The sequence below is a fragment of the Otolemur garnettii genome, unplaced genomic scaffold (genome assembly GCF_000181295.1).
Source record: "Otolemur garnettii isolate 467f Iridium unplaced genomic scaffold, OtoGar3 scaffold00052, whole genome shotgun sequence".
Lineage (NCBI taxonomy): Eukaryota > Metazoa > Chordata > Mammalia > Primates > Galagidae > Otolemur > Otolemur garnettii.
In genome coordinates, this window is record NW_003852447.1 from 2,310,414 (window position 1) to 2,331,878 (window position 21,465).

The following is a 21,465-nucleotide window of genomic DNA, read 5'->3' on the forward strand; positions in this document are numbered from 1 at the left end:
GATGGCTAAAACTTCCATTACGATGTTAAAGAGCAATGGAGACAATGGGCACCCTTGCCTTGTTCCTGATCTGAGTGGAAATGATTTCAATTTAACTCCGTTCAATACAATATTGGCTGTAATCATTTGCTTTTGATGAAAAGTAATGGTGATTATAATTATTATTATCAGCATCAACCTCTTTTGTAAAATGGTAACTTACAGATGCCAGCAGCCTTTCAACTTCTACAATATAAAAGTAGCCCAGGAGGTGCTTTTAAGCTTTAGCATGACAGAATTTTCGCCCACCATCCAGTTGCCTGCTTACAATGGAAACGGCAACCCTGGACACACCAGTTGGGGAGACGTTTTTCACATCCAGGCAGTTTCCCACCTGGATTCACTTCTTCATTTTGCTCAGTAGATAAATATCAAAGGACTTTTCATAAATTACAAAAATATTTCTAATATGGCTAACCAGACTGTTCAGTAAAGTAGGTTGTATCTGCCTTTGCCCCCATATTCTATCAAAGATCATGACTTTTCTCAAGTAACAACTGAACCCAATGCTCATGTTCCACGTTAACCATCTGTTGTCCTTGCTTCACTTCACTAACTAAAGCTGTTAACCAGGTTTCACTGTATTTGTAAATCTATTGAGTCGAAGCTTATGTTCTATTGGTCTGAAATCTCTGGTCACAGTGTCTATAGATCCCTCCAGTAACTGACAATTCTGACTCCAGTGGCCTTGGAGCTCTCCTCTTGTTAAGCTCATGAAATACAGAAATCGGGTGCAATGAACACTTTGGTCCTGCACAACATGAGAGAGCTATACTCTCAATACATTCAGACACTTTTTACCCAGCACCAGCTAAATAATTTGTGCAGCTCATTGCACAATGAGAACGCAGGGCTCCTTGTTCAAAAACTATAAACAATTTCAAGACAATGACAGCAGAGCTTTAAATCAAGCATGAGGCTCATCTCTTCTCAGTGCGGCCCTGTGTCACAGGGCAAGTCACACACCCATGAAACCAACCTGATTTTTCAGACCCTGAGACATTTACTCCATACAACACAAAAGAAGTATCTGTGCCTCCATTTCTCCAGCCATCCAAAGGCTTGAGCAGATAGAAATTACATACAATGAAATGAATTATATAAATTATTACATAAATTATATACATATTTATGTATTTTGTCATATACATTCATGCATTTATGATAATACACATGTTAATACAATAAGAAAGATGTGTTTATGGTTAAGAAAGAAATTCAGAAAGAACAATAAGATGTGTATATGGCCACATGTTATTAAATGGTAAAAAAAATTCACAAGTACAAACTTTATTATATAATTAATGAATACACTTAAGTTGCTATGTATTCTGCATTATTTAAAAAACTTAGGAGTTGGGCGGCACCTGTGGCTCAAAGGAGTAGGGCACCGACCTCATATGCCAGAGGTGGCAGGTTCAAACCCAGCCCTGGTCAAAAACTGCAAAAAAATTAAAAAAAAAAATAAAAAACCTAGGAGTGGAAGTATTCATTTTTTTTTTAAGATATCATGGTGTTCTGAAACTATGGAAGGAAGCTTTTTATCTTGCCAGTTTGCAAACCAACCTCATTAACAATCTGAATATTTAATTTCAATAAACCGTTTTACAAAGCACCTTCTTCACACAGAAGAAGGGATTGGCAGTCACTCTGCCAATCCCAGGATGTCCTAAGATAACTAAGACATTGTCTTGTGCTCTCAAGGAGCCTACAAAGGAGACTCCAGAAAACCCCCTGAACAGATGAAATGAGATAGGAGCATCACGTTTAGATGACTGTCATACTGGGAGTCATTAGTTGTTCATAACAATATTATTTGTATTCTTTCTACATCACATTTAAAAATATTTTACAAGTTCTTAGATTTGTCCCTTCTCAATTTGGATCAACATAATCACCTTCAGAATTTCTTATGTGGATGATGATATTTAAAAACAGTTGGTCTCTCTAACTTTCAAAATAACAAAATTTTAAAATTCAGAAAAATTTTTATCTCCTCTTTCCAATGTACTCAATAAATGAGATTTCCAAATACATGACCATCTCAATATCACAACAGCTAGCTAGGCTATTTCTTACCATTTTCCATTTCCATTCATAAAGGACATATAAAAATGTAAGCTTTGTAAAGAAAAAAAAAAGGCATTATCTATTCTTTTTCTCTTCACTACCATATCCCCAGAGATTAAAATAGTGTCTGGCACATAGCAGACCCTCACAAATGTCTATTAATTTAATAAGAAGAAGGGAGGGAAGAAGATTTGTTTGTTTATTTTGTCTTTTCCCAGATAGTGAAGGGATATCTTGGCATTTTGGAGGGTGGCTGTATTAGCTGATACCACTTTGATAAGAAGCTGGTAGAGAATTTATGACTAACAGATTTAGAGCTAGAACCTCAGTGAGTCGAACCATAATCAAACAGAATTCTAGAGAAAAAAAGAGTTGGACGTTTTAAGTTTATATATAACATGATAGCGCCTTTATATTAAGAAAGTGGAGTGTTTACTTGGGGAAATGATTCTGAATGAGGATGCTGCCTCGTAGCCCAGTGCCTGAGTAGACCACCAGACATGCTAGTCACCAGGGACCCAAATCCTGGCAATGATTTCAGCAGTGTAGACAAGGATCTCTCTGCCCAGGAAACAAAGTAGAACAGAAAAGGTGTGAGCTGTTCTTCCCATGTCTCATTAGATTCACTACCTAGCCAATATTTTTTCTGATTATAGTCAGTGAAATTTCAACCAGCATTTTGCCAAATGAATTCCCTATTAGCCAGCACTTCCCTAATCTAGATTATACTAGTAAATGATTAGTTTATTAGTTAGGATTCTGGAAACTAACTTCTAAATCTATAAATAAAAGATAAATTTTTTACGTTATAATTTTAGAATTAATTTTTTTCATTTTGTTATAATTCTTACCAGGCTGAGAACTTAAAACTAAAATACCTCATTCTCCCACCTCCATCCCAAGCATCATACAACAGGCAGTTTAGTGAATTATGCTTGGTCATCATTTTAAAAAGTGAAAGTCACATAAATTCCACTGTGAACCTCTCTGTACATTAGTGTTACACTGGTGGAAAATGCCAAAACACTATTTTCTACATATTTGACTGTTAATAATTTTAATGCATAAACCTTCTTAGTGCTAAAAAATGTGCCATGTGGCTCAGAATTTTATTTCTAAGCTTTAGCTTCCCAACTAAAAGAACTGATTCCTTTGCATTTAATGATCTGGGTCCTTGGGCCCCATAAGTTGGGGTGGGGGGAGGAATGTGGTACGTGAAACTTGGTGTCATCAAGTGTGAGTATGACTCCCAGCTTTGAGTCATTCATTGGACACATACTTATTGAAGGTCTAACATGTGCTAGGCCTTGTGCAATGTTGAGAAGCTGTCATAGATCTTACGAGGCAATAGAGGTAACAGACAAAAACAAGTAACAAATAAATGCACAACTTATAAGTGATAATGGAGAAATGCCTCCAATAGAAACCTGATGGTCAGGAAAAGCTTCCTCGAGGAAGTAGCATTTGAGCTAAAAAATGAGTTTGAATTTAGCAGGTGATGGCCAGTGAGCTCAAGTATATTCCAGATACATGAAATGTTTACTACAAAGAGGGAGGAAGCTGGGTACCTTGGGCAAAATGAAAGACAGCTGTGTGGTGACAGCAAGATATGAGGGCAGGAATGTCGCCAGAGAGACACGGGGGGGTCACCTCATACTGGCCTTCATAGGCCACAGTAAGGATTCTTATCTTTATCTAAAGAGCATTACAAGCCAACAAAAGATTTTAAGTAGAGGAATTACCTGATCATTCTGGCTAGAACATGGAGAGAGGATGGAGTGGTGAGGGGGAGGAAGGAACAACGCACACACGGACGAGATGGTGGGGTCCTGGTGTTCATGATGGAGACGAGGAGAAGTGGGCACATTTGAAAAATTAGTCCCAAGATAGAGCTTATAGGATGTAGTAATGGAGAAAATATTTGTGTTGAAAGAAGGGGGGGTAGCGATGATGTCTAGGTTTTAGCTTGAACAACTGAAAGGATCATGGCACACTTCACTGGGAAAGAAATGCACTGGAAGAGAACCAGGCTTATGGAAGAGTATTATGGGCTTAGCCTGGAAACTGTGAGTTGACCTGCATTTGGGACTGCACAGTGTAGATGGTGAGTCACTCGGTTGGATGTGGGTCCTGTAGTTTGAGAGGCAAGGTCTGAGCTGGAGACAGACACTTAGAAGTCATCAGTCTGCCTCGATGAGAGGTAAGGCTCTGTCCCTCACTGATGACATAACCTTGAACCAATCACCTCCCTTTTCTGAGCTTTTTTTCTTTTAATCTATAAATTGAAAAGCTATGATTGTTCTTTCTACCTTTCTATGATTGTTTGGGGAATGAAAATAAATAATACATGAAGTAGTTTGGGAATGTTAAAGTACCATAAAGTGTTACGTGTAGTAGTGCTGATGAGGGTGATGGGGAAGGAGCAGAGGGGTTCAGGCGGGTGATGGGAATTGTTAGTATGTAGAATTGTAGGAGGAATTTTTCCCCAGGACTATTCCTTGTGTACTTAAATGAACACTGTGTTGTTTTTTTTTTCTTTCCTAGAACAAAGTCATTGATTTTATGTGCTCTGTAATCTAAGCCTGATTCAAAAGTGGGAAACCAGTATTCTTTAAATTTAAACCATAATAAATCAATCCTTTGTGAAGGGGAAGGTATGATAATCATTAAAACATGTTGAAGGACGTCATCAAGTTGTTATAAACCGTGATGAGGAGGTGGTGTTCCTTGAAGCCTTCATTCCATCTCTGCTATAGGCTGTCTCTGGCCATTCACTTTGGACGGTTTGTTTACAGGGTTATTGTTTCAATTTCCTCGCCCAGCAATTGGTCTTTCTGTTGTTCCAAGGAAATTTGAAATTTCACCAACTCTGACTGTCATGGAATTATTCTAGATTTTTCTTTAATTTAATTTGTTTTAAAATATCCATAAATGTCTTACAGAGTTTTGCATCTTCAAAGTATTTGATTTTACAAGAAACTGTTCATAATGTTTATCTCTGGGGAGTGGAAATGGGGAATTGTGTGTGTGTGTGTGTGTGTGTGTGTGTATGTGTGAAAGAGATTTAGCAGGAGAAAGCAAGCAGCAGTGGAGGGAAAGTACTTTTTCTTTATATCATTCTAAGCTATTAGAAGATTTTACCTTTAGGATGTATTAATTTTATAATAGAAAATAAATCAATGAAAAATTTATTGAACCTCATAAAATAGATTACCTGATTTACTTTTCCCCCTTTTGCTTAATTCTAAAGCTATGTCTGCAGAGGTAAAATAGGAACTTGAAGCATTAAACCCAGGTAACTCAAGTTCGCTCCTTATGTTCCTGACTTTAGCTCTTCAGATTGGTGATCTCTGGTAGATACATTTTTCAAATTATCACAGAAATATAACCTTCTGTGCCACATTATACCATTAAAACTATTTTTGTAGACTCCATAATTTGCCTGATCCTCATAATAATAACTGTCATTGTCAGATAAGGAAACCAAATGGGAAGTTAAGGCCCAGAGGTGACCATTACTGAGTAATTTATCTGAGATCATGCAGTGGGGTGTGGAGGTCAGGGAGAACCAAACACCAGAACTCTCTCCATCATAGCATGTCATGCTCTAACTCTATATTATACCTTATATTTTGTCACACGTCTCTTAGAAATGGTTACTGGCATTGAAATAAGTGAAGTAACTGGAATGTCCAGATAATGTAACCAGATTCTTCTGCCTTGGTCGGACCTGTTACTTGGTCTTCTCTTTCACATTTGTAATCTATAATCCATAGAAAGACAGAATTGTTGGGCTCCTGGAGAATGAGGCATGGCCAGTTTGAAAATGATCCCCTATGTTATATTCTTTTAGGTTTATTTTTAGGAGCTAGCTCTTGAATGGTGAATAACTGGCTTTAACAGAGGAAAGATTGCTTTGGGTATTAACTGACCATGGCTTTCATTTAATGGAACAGAATGTCGGTATAATGAATTATCCCTTTCCCCAGAAAGAGGCTATCACTTCTCAAAGTAGAGTCCTCTAGAAACAGATATTGATCAACTTTAATGCTGACAGCATTTTCATATATCCATGGGAGTAAACTTTCATTGCAAAAACGATTCATTTCATTCCCATTCTAAGCTGGGGATATTCAGAGCGTACTATCTGTGATGTTGACACACAAAGAATATCCTAAGATTAAACTATTACACATCTTGAATAATTGTGTCTTCTAATTCCATATTTACTTCTTTTCATATGTTTCCATCAATAAAATCACAGTAGGAACAGCTGCCTCAAGCTAATGGCTGTCAACAGTATTGAACTGTGTTTTCAGTTTGCATCCTAATTAAGGATGTTTGCAGGTAATTTTGCCAAAAACAACAGACCTTTGTGTTGAATTTTGCCATGATATAAATTACATGTGTGTGTGAGAAATATTTTAAGAGAGAACAATTTTTCATACGTTCCATCTTTCTTACTTAATAAACCATTTAGACCTGTCCCTGTGGTCATTTCACCACAGACAGCATTAAGTCAAACATTTTTTTCCTAAGGTAAATTCTGTATAAATTTTGAGGGTGGTGTCAGACACACTTCAGTCTATCAGAGAAATGTGGAAATGTGTTAGTTTCCTCACTGAGAGCTGCACCCCCATTAAATGAAAGCCATGTTCAGTTAATACCCCGAGGTTTACACTGAGCTGAATGAAAAATGCACTTCTGGGTTCAAGGAAGAGAACTCAGACAGAGCTGTTTGTATTTTGAAATGAAGACTCTCAATAGATTTAGGTCATAGCAGGGTTTAATTTATGACCATTTGTTTTCTGATTCTCTCTTACTCGATCATTAGTCTTACCAATCATCCGGTAATGGGAAAAGCAAGAGCATTAAAGTTTCATTAAGAATAACTCCTTTCTAGTACCCACGGGGGGAAACTACAAGTATATATATCTATGAAATTCCAAGATACGGGACAAGATCCTGTGGTAAAAGAGGTACCTTTCATTGGCAGTTTGCACAGACTCCCGGGGGGGCAAGGGGGTTTGAGGGAATGGGCACCAGGAAGCACGGAGAGAAGGGGCCAGGGGTTCAGACACTTTCTTAAACAAAATTCAGGCCACAGTTTTCCAGTCAGGTGCTACCCAAGTGGGAAGAATTGAGGTGTAAGTAGCTTTGGATTTTCAACCAGTCCATTCCATTCATTCATTCCAAGTATTAGTGGGGCCGTCGCCTTGTGTGGGTACCATCTTACAGAGCGCCAGCGCTCTGCTCCTGTCTTCATGGAGTTACAGTCTAATCGAGGAGACAGGCAACCCCCAAATTGTTACCCAGGGAACTGGCTCACTGCCATGAAAGATAACTATTGATTTGTGCACATTTATAACCAAGGACACTCACCTAGACCCATGGTGTGGATGTAGCAAGGGCCTTCTTTCAGAAACTATGTTTAGGCTGGGGCTCAAGGGTGAGCTGGACCAAGGTGAAGCAAAGGAATAAAACCAAATGAAGAGAACAGGGTGCGTGACTGCCCTGCACCAGAAAGAGACTTGGGGACCTAGGAGAAGATGGAGTGTATGGAGGACAGTAGGGAAGGAGAAAGTGAAGGCTGCTGGAATATCTCAGGCACATAGTATTAAGGCAGTTCACTTCCCGTAAGTGATTTAACTGAGGGGGTATAGTGAACAAACATCACATAAGTGAAACTAAGTGGAAAGTATTTTCATGCATAAAGGTTCATAAGTAGAATTTCATGAAATAAACTTTGTTCAAAGACTTGTACTTGGCAACCTGGCTGTCTCCACATTGAAGCAGCTTGGGGTGCACTTGCCCTGATTTCTCAACCTTTAGAATTTTGTTTTGGGAACCTGGTTTGTTAGTTTTCCTTGGCGTCAGTACCTTTATTGAGGCAAGCAACAAACAGAGCACACTAAAACAGAAAAATCCTACCGAGTTCCCAAGGAAATATATAAATTCTTTCCTGCATTTTATATGATAATACTTAGCAAGATAATTAACTCCCAGAAGGTATTACCCAACCATTCAAATATATAGGTATATATAATTATATGTAGTATATGTGTGTATGAAATGTATATGTTATCTGAAGTAATCAGGTGATAACTGTTATGCTTAAACCATAACTCATTTTGACATTTAAGTCAAATGTCATTTCACTCAGCTCATAATTTGAGCTGAGTGGCTAAGATCTTTAAAATTATTTTACATTTCACAATACTTTAAAGAACAGAGAGCCTAGAGGGGAAAGGAGAATTTTCATGGCTATTTTCTGAATGGCTGGATTTAGATGCGGAGCTTTTAACACAGGACTTTGATTTCATTCCAAAGCCCAGAGCCCTTCGAGGATAGGATCTTGGGAATACTCCACATTCCTTACAGAATGTTTATCAATTAAACCATCTCATTCTAGTTAGTGACCTTCTGTGGAGTGAGGAGCTAGCATTTTCCTAAATTATCTCACATGAAGAGAAAACAAACACTGTAGATTCCTCTGATAGCTGTGAAGTGGAAACAACTGTATTTTTTAATTAAGCTTCAATAGCAGATATTTTCACTGGGGACAAAACAGCAGGATACCATGACATCAGGGGAAAACATGCTTTTGTCAAAGTCTATGAACAAAACAACAAGAAGAGAGCCAAGATTGGAAAGAGTGAAAGGTGTATTCTGAGAGCTGACTCTACTCCTGGCTGACCTGGACCCATTAAAACTAACAATATCTAAAATGCAAATTTCCTTTTTAAAATAAAAAAAGCCAGTTCCCTCTCACTCAAGCTGCCTCCTCATTCGGTTACCAGGAGGCAACTAGGATTTCAACACACCACATCATTTTCATGACCACCATTGGCAGCTGGGTGGAAGGCAGTGACGCGCTGCTGTTATTTGTCTTGCGGTTGCTACCAGGTGCTTAACCAGCATGTGTGTGCACCTCCTTTGTAATTTGCTTCTGAAACCTCAATTATTTATTATGTCTTTATAAAAGAGAGCAAAAGCATGTATTTAACACCTAAGAGGTGTCAGGCTCAGTATAGACACAAGATGAAGGTGACATGGCACAGTCCCTTTCTTTTAGAGAGATTTTGAAGAAGTTTTCACAAAAAGTGTCAGAACCTGGTGCCCAACTCCACAAAGCCCTAGAGGAAATTTGAACCTGGGCAATCTGATGTGAGAACCCATGCTCTTATCTGTCGTACTATGTGTACTTCCTAAGATACGTGGACACGTATACCAATAGTTCCTCATCTACTCCCCTCAGGACTTGGTTTCTGGTCTTCCGAGTGGTCTGTCTCATCAGATATCTCAACATCAGTGTCAGACCTAAACTCAATACGACATTTATGAGTTGATCAAATTCATTGTCTATAAGATCAACCCTTCCTGTGATATGTACACACAACCTTTCTTAATACAGCCGAAAACTATACAGAGAGGAGTTGTTGGGGTCTTTGTAGAATGAGGCAGATAAGGGAAAGAAGGGGAAATGTGTTGCTTTTACATCAAGATTTTGGCATGGAGAAGTATTTATGGACAATTAAAATCCCCAGATTACATGAACTGTGGTCAAGTCCCCCTTATCTTAAACTTGTATAATTGCCTCCATTCAGAATTTTACAGTCACTATGCTTACATTTAATCTTATGGATTCAGTCTACTGCTAAAGCCTATGATGATAATTTTTAATGTGGAGTCTCTCATCTGTCATCCGAGCTTCCCCTCCCAGTCTGTGTCAGCAGCAGAAGCAATGAGCAAGCCTCCCACATCTTCACTCAGGTTCAGAGCCCCTCTTCAGGCTGCTGTGTGGACATATCTTGCACAGAGGGCCGTTTTGTTCAGCCAGATGAGACTCCCTCCAATCACATTCTCACTCACCCTCCACTCAGGGTCTTGTTACTCAAGATACCGTGGGAAGATTTTTCAAGCAGTTACCTCTGAAATCAAGGTGTACAGAATGATCCCCCCACCAAAAGATGAAATTTTCACGAATTTATTACTAGAGTGGATTTTCTGCATTCTCTCCAGTTCAGAGTAGATCATGAACTCTGGGTCTGTATGCCTGCTGTTTGCAGCCTTGAGGAAATGAGGGCCTGCACTGAACCACCCTTCAGCTGCTGATAGAGATGTGCTGCAAAGGGCAGAGAGTGAATTCCAGAGCTGAGTTCTTCAAAGAAAGGCTTTCGTGATACCCCCACCCCCAGTCATAGTCCGCCTTACTAGGTGTGGTGCCAGGAGAAAGTAAAGGGTGTCTTAATTGCAGAGAGCCAAGAAAGTGTGATTTGGGCTGACATCAGAGGGAGGATTCTAAGACTAGACTTTAGTGCTGAATTCTCCTAACTGAAAAGCTCCGTTGTTGCCCTCTGTCCAACCTCGCCTTTTGCGAAGGAACAAGCTTCCTGCTCTGTGTCCCTCGCCACCCCTACTCCCCACTAGCTAACAAATTCTGCTCCCCCATCACCCTTAACTCCCTCCTTCTGGCACATCTCCGTACAGAATGTCTTCTTAGAGATGCCAGACCCTAATCACAAAGGCCTGCGAGATGGGCAGTGGTTCTCTGTTTATCAAGCTTGCAGCCAGCTGGCCAGCTCCTAAACAGGACATCAGGGCCCATGCCAGGGAAGGTAAAAGGGGAAAAATGTGCCTCTTTTCATCAAGATATTTTGTCTTTGTGCATATTAACTCTTCAAGTGCCATTGCTGTAAATTACAGATGCTGTCTTTAGCTGTTGGCTTTAGAGTTTGGATGAAATGGTTAAATTAGTTACAAATATGTAGTGTGTTAACTGTTCTGAGTCACATGACTGCATTGCTGATGACTTGGTGCCTTGTGTTGAATTTTTAGAGGTTGTAGGATGTCACAGCTGCCAACATCTTAGGTTCACTTATTAGTGTCTCCCGTCAAGTCACAAAGATATTATAATATGTTCTGATGTCCCTAAAGAAGGGCCAGCAAATATATCCTTTTAGCTCTGCACTCACACAAAGATCAAAATGTGGTAGAAACAGCCAGAGAGTTCTGGTAAGAGAATGTGGTGTTAATTCCCAGTCCCAGTACTTACTAGTTAGCCATGTGTCTTTGGCAAGTCACACCTTCTCTCTGTTTCAGCATTCTCCTTTGTGAAATGAAATACTAACTTCAGTCTTACAATGTGTGCAAGAGAATTAAGCAACTTTTTAGAAACCTATGAATTTTGTATTTCCTACTGCTAACACAGAATAAGGCCCATACAGGCAATATTCATTAGTATTTCAGGCTATTCAATTGCAGTTGACTTATGTCACATGTTTTATGAGAACAAAAAAACAAAATGTTTAGAGAAAAAGATTCATAGGTGGGAAAATAAAAATACTACTTATAAATAAATATTTAAAAGAAACTGTTTTATAAGCACGCTGAAAAAAAAGGCTATTTTAATAACAGCTGAATTACACCTTGGTGAATTACATTGAGAATGGTGGCCGCTGTTTGCCCTTATAATTTAGAAACGAATTAGAGTAAAATACTTTAGGCTAATAGGTGAGGAACATCAATTAGGTACAAGAGAAATTTCCTTACTGGTGACAGTTGGACCAAATTATGGAAATAAGTTGCAAATTTTTTAACAATTGATATTTTTGTCAATATTAATATCCTTTCACATCACTGTGGTGTGATCCATCTTGAATATTTGACTTAGGCTAGGTGACATTGTGAATTCACTCCTAGGCAGCTTGTGATTCTGAGATTGTATTTTCTACTGCATAAGTCTTCCCCTGTACTGAGAGGTGAATCCTTTGAATGTTGAGTCAGGATATAGTCCTGAAGAGCAAGTGTGTGTCTCTAAAGCTGGTTGATAGGGGACAGTCTCAGGGCTCCTCCATACTTTGGCTTATTCACTTCTAATTACTAGCACCTTAGATTTGCATTTGTAAGGTAGGAAATTTCTGCAAGCCTCAGGTACCTCAACTGCTCAAGGGTATTGTGAGACTTAAATCTAGAAAATGTTTAACCCAGTGCCCGACACATAGTGAGTGTCTTCTCCTTGTTGTCATCTTCTTCCTCTAGTTTTTAAAATAAACTAATGGGAAAAGCCACAATAAGACTTCAGATCATGGATTTCGCAATCCAGAGAGCTGCCATGCAGCTAATGCTCAGTGACTTACAATAATGAACTGTCTTCCACTGAGTTCCTAAATGGCCACTGACAGGCTAAGTTTTCAAGGGACAGATGTTGGGCCCTGTTTCGCAGAACTCAGAGAGTGAAGCCCCCAGAAGAACTTCTCCCTGCTGTGTGCCTGGCCTGCACCTTGTCCACGCTCCCACTTCCATGCTGATCTCATTGTGCTGGGATGGTAGATTAGATGCCTGCTGCTCCCAAACCCCTCTCTAGACAATTTACCTACATACCCAACTCTAGCCCCCAGGGTAGGACTAGACATATAGATACTCAGTGAATGTTTGTAGGTTGGATACACAACAAATGAATGAAGAAAGAGAAACCGTGTGACATAGTGGTTAAGAGCATAGGCTTGGGAGTGAGAAGAATGTGGGCTCACATCCCGCTTCCATCTCTTACAAGCAATGTGATCTTGGACAACTGGTAACTCTTAAAGTTCCATATCCTTATCTGTAAGCCTTAACTCACAGAGTTTGTTACATAATGTACACTCTTTGTATATATATATTTTTGCATATAACATTGTGCCTGGCAATAAGTAGCTATTATTAATAATAGGATTATTTTTCATATAATACAAAAAATAATATAAAGGTCATAACATGTATAGTATTTTATTGTTATTTGTTTTTGCTATTAATTTTATTCTTATTTGATAAATTAAGGGACGATTCCCTGATAGCTAGTACAGACTGACCTCCTCAAACTATGAGACAGATGTCCCTCATCCAGGCAACGTCAGCTGTGCGCCTTCTCACTTTGGACTGAACTGAAGGGAGGAAAGGTGGAACAGAGCTGGTAGCACTGCCTTCCATTCCTCAGCCTTAAAGAAACAACCCATTTCTACCTAAGAACGCTTTAAAATACTTTCCGACACATCCACAGCCTCTGATGTCCATGACTGAGATGAATCCAAGAGCATCAATTGTCCAGTCCAAGGAGTGGGAGGGGGGGACCATAAGCTTCATCAAATGGTGTTTGACTTTGACATTCACCAAAGTAAGATGGAACACTTGGTTATGCTATTGCTGGGCTCATCCCAGGTGCAGTAGATCTGGACTGGAACCTCAATTTTGATTTCTAAAAAATTTCCACATGGTGCTAATGATGGTGGCTGAGGGACCACTGAGTTCGTAGCTTTGGTTGAGGTCTTAGTAACTGGACGCCAAAGTGGGACAGTGTGTGGAAATCTTTTCACTTAAGTGAGTTGCCTGAGGACCCCTGAGAATATTAGGGCTTCCTGTTTCCAGCCCCAGTGCCCTTTCCTGACTTTATAAACTTATTGGTAGGGAAAGTACCTCATGAAGTTGTTTGTAAGCTTTTACAAGCCTGATAAAATCTGTAGACACTCTCCCCAGAAAAGCTCATCTACAGGTACACAGAAGCATTGCTTATAAATGCAGGAGGTTCTTGGAACCTCCACCACCAGCCCACCACTAACTCTCAGGAATAGCAGGACAAAAACTATGACTTGAGGCAAAGTTTTGAGTTCACTTGGATGTAACAAAAGTTCCCTTCTTATACTTAACCTTTCAGTTAACTCGTTTGTTAAATAGGAATAATAATAATAGCTTTTACCTGAAAGATGATGAAGATTAACTGATTTAATGCATAGAAATTTGCCCTGGACAGTCTCTGGCACCAAATATGTACTTAAGTGTTTGATGTTATTAAAAGCGTTACCCCTTGCATGAGCTGGAAGAGGGATGTGGCTAACTTGGGGTCAGGTGCTTGTGCGAAGGGAGGAGGCCACCAAGGAGGCTGGTGAGGTTGGGCCCTGGGCTGTAGGGGTGGGGCAGTGGGGCTGAGGACAGCGGGTGGATGCTGCTTCCAAAGGCAACCACAGAATTAACAGGGCTCTGAGTAGAGGCTACAGCCCCTCCTCACCTCTGCTCCTGAGCCAGGCCAGCCCTGCTCAATTTGAGATGAAGTTTCAAGCTATGAGCACCTTGGCCTCAGCATGCCCCCCAACTCTGTCCTCCACACCTGCCTACCCCCACGTTCCTCTCCAAAGCTCAGGTGGGTTTGGTGGAATGAGTTCCTGTAGTGCTTATTTTCTGCTCTGCCCCAGGTTCCTAAGTTTAAGGACCCCTTATTTCCTGGTTAGAACAGTAAAGAATCCTTGCCTGAGAATTTCCCCCCCATGTCACCACTTGCCTGCTAGGTAACTCCAAAATGCTATACAAACCAGCTCTGCCTTGCAGCATTAGCTCTCAGAAAGAAGGTGGGATTGCTGACCTTCTCATAGAGATGTCTAGCATTTTGAGAGCCTCCAAGGAAAGTTTCTGAATAAGTAACAAATATTGACCTGACCCCACCCAAGGAAGGGCTGGATCTTTCTCTTTCACACCATCATCGTTGTCCTCAGTCTTCTAGAGTCCGGAGCAGCTGAAGGGTTGAACCACACACAGGGTGGTTTGACAGCAGCTATGAAGATCCTCTCCCCACCCCCACCTCCCGCAGCTTCCAAGGGAGGGGTTTGCCCCTGCCACGTGGGATGTGCCAGACAGAATGCCAAGAAGGGTCTAGTGCTGCAGGACTTCTGTGCATGGGTGTCTGGCCACAGCCACTAGCAGGACCCCCATGTGGACCTCACACATTTGTCCCCTGCTGCCCCTGGTCTTCTCCAAGATTCTGCCTCTCTTCCAACACTTCCATTTTGATTATCAAGATCCCAATTTGAAACCAAAGACACTACATATTGCCTTTTTCTCGCTACGTAATCTTGGTACAAAAACCCTAATTCTTTCTGAGTCAAGAGGGTGGCTCTGCCCACTAAGGAAAAGGTCAGTGAGTGCAGGAACAAAGAGCCTAGAGAGGAATATTTTGAAACCTTACTTTATGTTGATTGTATTTTTTTTTTTTTTTTTTGCTAAAATCCGGTCACAGGCTTTCTATGATGCTGGTCTCTGCGAGCCACTGAGCAATGGGGTCTTGCGAGTCTAAGTCTGGTTCTGTGAACTCAGAGTCTCAATTCATCCACCTTGAAATCCTCTGCTTTCCAAATGCCCAAGGCCTTGTCCTCCCCTTGCCATAATGTAGGATTGTAATCCGGGTTCATCTCCAGGCTGGAAGACACTGCGTCTTGAGAAAGGATTAAACTCGATTTTCATTGTTTCTACAAAAATAAATAAGCACATACATTGACAGGCCAAGGAGTAAACATTTATTTAGTACCTACTGTGTATACTGCAAAACAGACAAAATAAAGGGGAATAGCACATGCCCCTCTGCTGTGTGGGCACACGGTGCCCCAGGGAAGACAGACACTTGCAAAAATATCAACCACTAAGCGGGCTAGAGCAGGGGTGATGACTGCGCTTCACACAGTGTCTCAGGAGGAGAGGAGGAGAGAAATCTGTTTTGACACAAGGATCCATAAAACATCTTGGGTGAGTGGTATTTAAGCTGGGCCTTAAAAGGGAATGAGATTGCTGTAGAGCAGTAGTTCTCAACCTTCCTAATGCCGCAGCCCTTTTAATACAGTTCCTGTGGGTCACGACCCACAGGTTGAGAACCACGGCTGTAGAGGAATGTGATGGAGAAAGACATTCTAGGCTGCAGGAATAGTCTGAAGAAAGGCATGGAATTGGGAAAGTGCTCGGTATATTGAATATTTATTGAGTACCTGTGTGACTGTAGTATGGACTGGGGGTTACAGCTGGAAAGGTATGCGGGAAAGAATGTAGAGGCCAGTGTGCTACTTCATCTCTGCTCTCCACACATCCAGGGTGTCTATGAGCAGGGAGAGACCAGGACCAGATCTGTTTTTATAAAGAAATGCTACTGTGGTGCCACCCTTGCCACTGTGAAGTGTCCTTCATGACCACAGAAGTCATGGAGGAAGCCGGACCTGGGAATGGGAATGGGAACTTGAACTAAAGCCAGTGAGGTGGGAGCATCCAGGAAGGGACGAGCGGGAGAGGCATTTGAGAGGAGAGGCTGCATTCATGGGAGGATGGCGGGCAACGCGCAGCAAACAAGGCAGGGGGAGTGGAGAGGGCTGTCTCCTGGCTCACCCAGGCCCAGCGGGGATGCTGGATCACAGCAGACTGTGGGTCAGGCAAGGAGACCAACTATAGACCCAGAAGCTGGGTGGTAAAGACACTTCTTGCCCATCTCAAGCAAACTTTTCTCCTTCCTAGAATGCCCACGAGGGTAGCAACTGACCATTTGCTTGGCCTGTGCGGAACATCAAAATCACTGATTCCTAGACTCAGGTCCTCAGCCAGGCAGCTTCAAAAGACACTTTCTAAGAGATTCTGGTCTGGAACCCAGAGGTGGGCCTGAGGTGGGCCCCAGGGATCTGTATTTTGTAAAGTTACCAGGTGATTCTGAAGCACAGCTAGATTTGAGAACTGCTATGGGATCTTACTCCTGTGCTGGGAAATGTATAAAAACACTGGCCTTGCTCCTGCCAGTGAACACGATGATGGCTTGGAGACCTTGTCTTTTGGTCTCTAATGCAGCCTCATGCATGAGGACCATCACCAAATGTCTTGGTTTACCCTGTTCCCAACTTTGATCTTCCAAACATGTCAGGGAAGTCCCCTGAATTTCCCAAGAGGACAACATGGGTACAAGTTATCACTTTTACTCTTTTCCTTAATTGGAAATGAGAGCGTGACTTGTCAACAAGCACCAGGAGAGCATCTTTTTACGGGATGCTTTGCATCTTTAGAAAACAGGCTGCATTATAATATTTTTCATTTTCTGCCTGGTTTGTACAACACATATAACACTTTTACTTCTATTATGGCTTTTAATTCCCAGGAAAAAATGACACAGTGCAGAGGTAAGGTAGGTGTGAAAAACTTTCCCTATACGCTGGGCTGTGTGTAATTTGGTGACTCGTCCAAGGTCAGACAACCAGGGCTAGTCCTGAATTCACCATCCTCTGGGCTCCAGTTCTACTTCTATGCCATAATGGAGAAGAGTAACGTAATGGCATTTTTCTCTCCTTGTAAAAGAGAAAAAATGGGGGGAGAGGGAATTATTTAAACACACCTCACTCATACTGCAATCACTGCATTGTTTTTCCTGTTGAAACACCCTGTTGGTTTTTAAATCCCTTTAAACCTCCCCGGCACCTGTATGGCCCAGGTCCAAGAATTATTACCGAACCCCTCGCTTTTTATACTTAGTCACATAGGAGTTTCTGTGATGGTAACTGGCTCTCAGTTTAGTTGAAAAATTCAGAGCTTCCAGAATTTTTCTACCTTCATGGAAACTGAAAGCATGCAATGGTCAGACTTGAACTTCTTTTTACTAAAGTTGGGCAGGCTTCCCCGCTTTCGGTTCTGCTGGATAAAATAAATATCACGACACAACGTATTTTGTTTCTCTGTGATGATCCCTCTGAAATAGTGACCAAGAGAGTCAGCACCTTATGGTCTGGAACATGACCTCTCTTCTGAGAACAGAGGGCTGAAAGCACAGACCTGAGACAGAAAACAGAAGGAAGAGCGTCCCAGCAAATTCATTATAACGAAGCCTGATGTGAGCTCACTGGGCACAAAACAGGCTGAAGGAAAGTGACTCCCCCATACAACCTAATGAAATACTTTGATGTCAGAGAGCAGAGTAGGGAGGGGTAGAAAATCAAATCAGACCATTGCGAAGGGCCTAAATTCATTTGGAAAGGAGAAATATTTCTCTGGCACTTACTCTCACTCTCTCTCCTTTTCTTCGTTTGCCATGGAGGAAGAATAAGATTCAGAAACAATGGGTTGTAAATTCTTCAGCCAATTAGCCCGGTGACTTACTACTGTTTATAATGCACAGAATGTCACAGGCTGTTTTGCAGCCGCCCCAAGTTGCTTTGTTAATAACAGGAAGCTAGCACTTCTCAGTACAGTGGATCAGCTACACATGAAAATAAATGCAAAAAACCTGGAGGGGAATAGCAGCGGACCAAGCGCGGCCTTGATTTAATTTAACATTTGGGGGTCCACACACAAATGAGCATTTTAGTAGGCTTCATGGTGGAAGTTGCTGTCATTTGTAAAATATTCTGGCCAATTAGCTAATAGTGAGCTTGGATTTCTCCTGTTTTGATACAGTAATACTAAGTACATTGTGAAGCCCAATTATACAAATCATCCCCATATGCCATACCAGTCTTTCTTTATGAACTGTGTTTATAAATCCTGTGTGAGGAAATGTGTACTTCAGCAATTTAGACCATGTGTAAAAACATAGCCAATGGGATTGTCAAGAAAACAAGTTCCAGCCTAGGAAATCCTAATGTGTTCCGCTGGAATAACAGGAGGGTGCCGGGCGTGCAACGCTCTGCTTCAGTACATATTGCTTTATAGCGTTTAACCAATTTAGGGGGCTTCCGCTCCCCCTTCTGATATTTTATTCTTCTTTTCTTTTAGGATCCAACCTTGGAGTTTTTGAGAAAATTTGGGATCGGTCTTCTCTCAGGGACAATAGCCTCAGTCCTTAACATCCCCTTTGATGTTGCCAAAAGTCGGATTCAAGGGCCTCAACCAGTTCCTGGAGAGATCAAGTACAGAACTTGTTTTAAAACAATGACAACAGTCTATCAGGAAGAAGGGTAACACATTCCTATTTTAATAAATGTGCAAGTCTCAAGTATTGTTCAAACCTTATTGTACAGGTATTTTGTTTAGAATCAATAAGCCCTCGTGAGGTGGGTGTGTGTCCAAGAAGCTCTGTGGAGTCCATATGACAAACTTTACAAGATAACACAATAATGAGATGTTATCAAAACGTTCTTACACCAGCAAGGTGGTGCTGTGGGCACGATCACACAGTATGCTGCATGCTTGCCTTTGAATGCTAAGATGAGCTTCTGCTTGTCAGTTTCTGTAACATGCCATTGGATATTACATGTCCTGATAATACAGTATTGTGCACGTGCGAATGGCTAGGGGAAAGGAGTTCACGCATCACTAGCAACAGCCCCACCAACAAGGTCAGCTCCCCCTGTCAGGTTCCAGAAGATGACTTAACTGTATTTGAATAAATGTAGATTGTTGTATTATACTTAATAAAAATAAGACATCCCCTGAAAATAAGCCCTAGTGTGTCTTCCTGAGAAAAAAATAAATATAAGACAGTGTCTTATTTTCCGGGGAAACATGGAAACATGGGCAGGAGAATACTTGTCTTCTGACTATAAATCTAATCCAAGTGCCACCTAATTATAGCCTCTAGGAGAATTAAATATAGAGTCCTGTAAAAATACTTTTTAAAAAAAAAAATGTAAAGTACATGCCTTTCTCTTACTTTCTGTCTACTCTTGCCATGTTTTATTCTCAAGTTAATAAGTAATATTTTATAATTTGGATCTAAACTGCATCGTATTTCCTAATGTAAAGACCGAATTTATGGTCTTTTAAATTCAATTACAAAAATCATTTTGTCCATATACACAGCTGCCTTGAAAGCAAAAACCATCTCACTGATGAAAGCCATGTTTCTGATTGGACAGACCCAGCATAGGGTAATAAAATTCTTTATTCTTGATTAACTCTTTCCCCATATTAAATTTGCTGCCAAGAATCCTAAGCCAGATACTGTCTGGTTTGGGATGTGTGTAATTTCAAATATTTTTTTTTTTCTGTAAGTGCTGGGCCAGCATCTTAATCATACTGAGGTCCAATTCCATTTATTTTCAGAATAACAGTGTTGCTCTTTCCCTCTGGTTGTAGGATTTTAGCTTTGTACAAAGGCCTGCTTCCCAAGATTATGAGACTTGGACCAGGTAATAATGTTTTTATTATTTATAATCCTTCTTTATTCCTTTATTGTAATGTCTCCTTTTGTTGTTGCTGTTGTTATTTGTATCTATCAGCAGCACAATAAAAATGTACCACTTTGTGAAAGGTGGAAAGCTTGAGGATATGAAGTTGTCTATGAGTCTTCAAGATACTAAAGGCATCCATTAGAAACGTTCTACCTTTGTTTGCAAAGTATTATTTATGTCCTTGCTGGAGGCTGATAGAAGCCAAAGCCCAGCTTAAGTCAACAGGAAAGGATCCAAGCCAGCAGGAGTCTGAGTGAGCACCCAGATGTACACAGTGGCCTCGGCCAGGGCAGAGGATTTCCACTGGGTGAGGGACCAGCCTGATAAAACATTTCCTTGTGCTTCCTAATTTGTTCCTGCTCCTGCCTCAGCTTTATTTCAAAAAGAGAAAAGGAGGACAACTTAGTCCATGAACAGCAAGGGCCACTGGCCTTCAGAGTCACTCCTGAGAGTGGTGACACCACAGCTGGGTGCTCACCTCTCCTGGCCTCTGTCAGTGTGACAGTGGAGGCTCCTGGCTCAGGGCCTCACCTCAGACGGCAGCCCACAAATACCCACTGCCATTCCCACAGGGAGTCAGCTGCCTCTGTGCAAATAGATAAGAAAATACCTACTGCAGACTCCACCGCCAGGGCAGACAGTCTCAGATCAGAAGCAGCCTCATGAATAAGTACAAAAATATGCTCAAGACCACACGTATTTCTTTTTAACTTGGCCACACTCACCTACTTAGACATCCTGAGAATCTTCCCTAGAAATCCCCCTAGTACCTCTCCTCCTGCTCTCCCCTCTCCCTTTGCCTTTCCGCCCTTTTATCACCAACGCCCTCCCCCCTCCACTGGACAAACACATGCGTGTTTACCTTTAGATCTCAGCCCAGTGAACCAGCAATTCTATCAACCTAAGATAGAAAAGAGCAATCTGTAAATTGAAACTGGTAAACGGTTCGTAGCTTCGTGCATTTAGAGAACACTTTTACAATTCCTAGTCCATCTCTCCCAACCTTCCTAGGCCTATAAGCAGGGATCTTGTTCCTGCTGGAGATTCAGACCTGCCTTCTGTTAGTCAATGGCCCGTGTGTAAAAACTAACCCAATAACAAAAAACGTGGGGAATTCTGTGCATCTCTGCCGGGATGCAGTGTTTTCCCTTCACCACACAGTAAAAACTTGCTAGTAGACCTAATATGAGAGAAAATCACAGCACCAGCCCTAACCCAGCTTCCTCAGAAGGGAATGGACCTACAAAGCCTGGTGACGAGGGAGAGTTTAGCTAAAATGGTAATTGCCTGGAACCTTAATCCAAAACTCTTAAATAATCTGACCCCAAGATTTGCTAGAGGCTTGCAAATGTTTGGTTGGCTTTTTAAAGGTTTAAAAAGGTTCTGAGTTGCTGTGGTGTTAAACTCAATGAAAAGGGCTGTTGTG

The 21,465-nt window shown here is 41.1% G+C and overlaps 1 protein-coding gene across 1 annotated transcript in view; it reads left to right on the forward strand.

Moving 5' to 3' along the window:
* Nucleotides 1-21,465, forward strand: part of SLC25A21 (solute carrier family 25 member 21) — a 490,894-nt gene that overhangs the window by 467,511 nt on the left and 1,918 nt on the right. The window contains exons 8-9 of the mRNA XM_012806452.2: nt 18,643-18,824; nt 19,945-19,997. Coding sequence (XP_012661906.1) covers nt 18,643-18,824; nt 19,945-19,997 — 235 coding nt within the window. The remainder of the gene's footprint in view (nt 1-18,642; nt 18,825-19,944; nt 19,998-21,465) is intronic.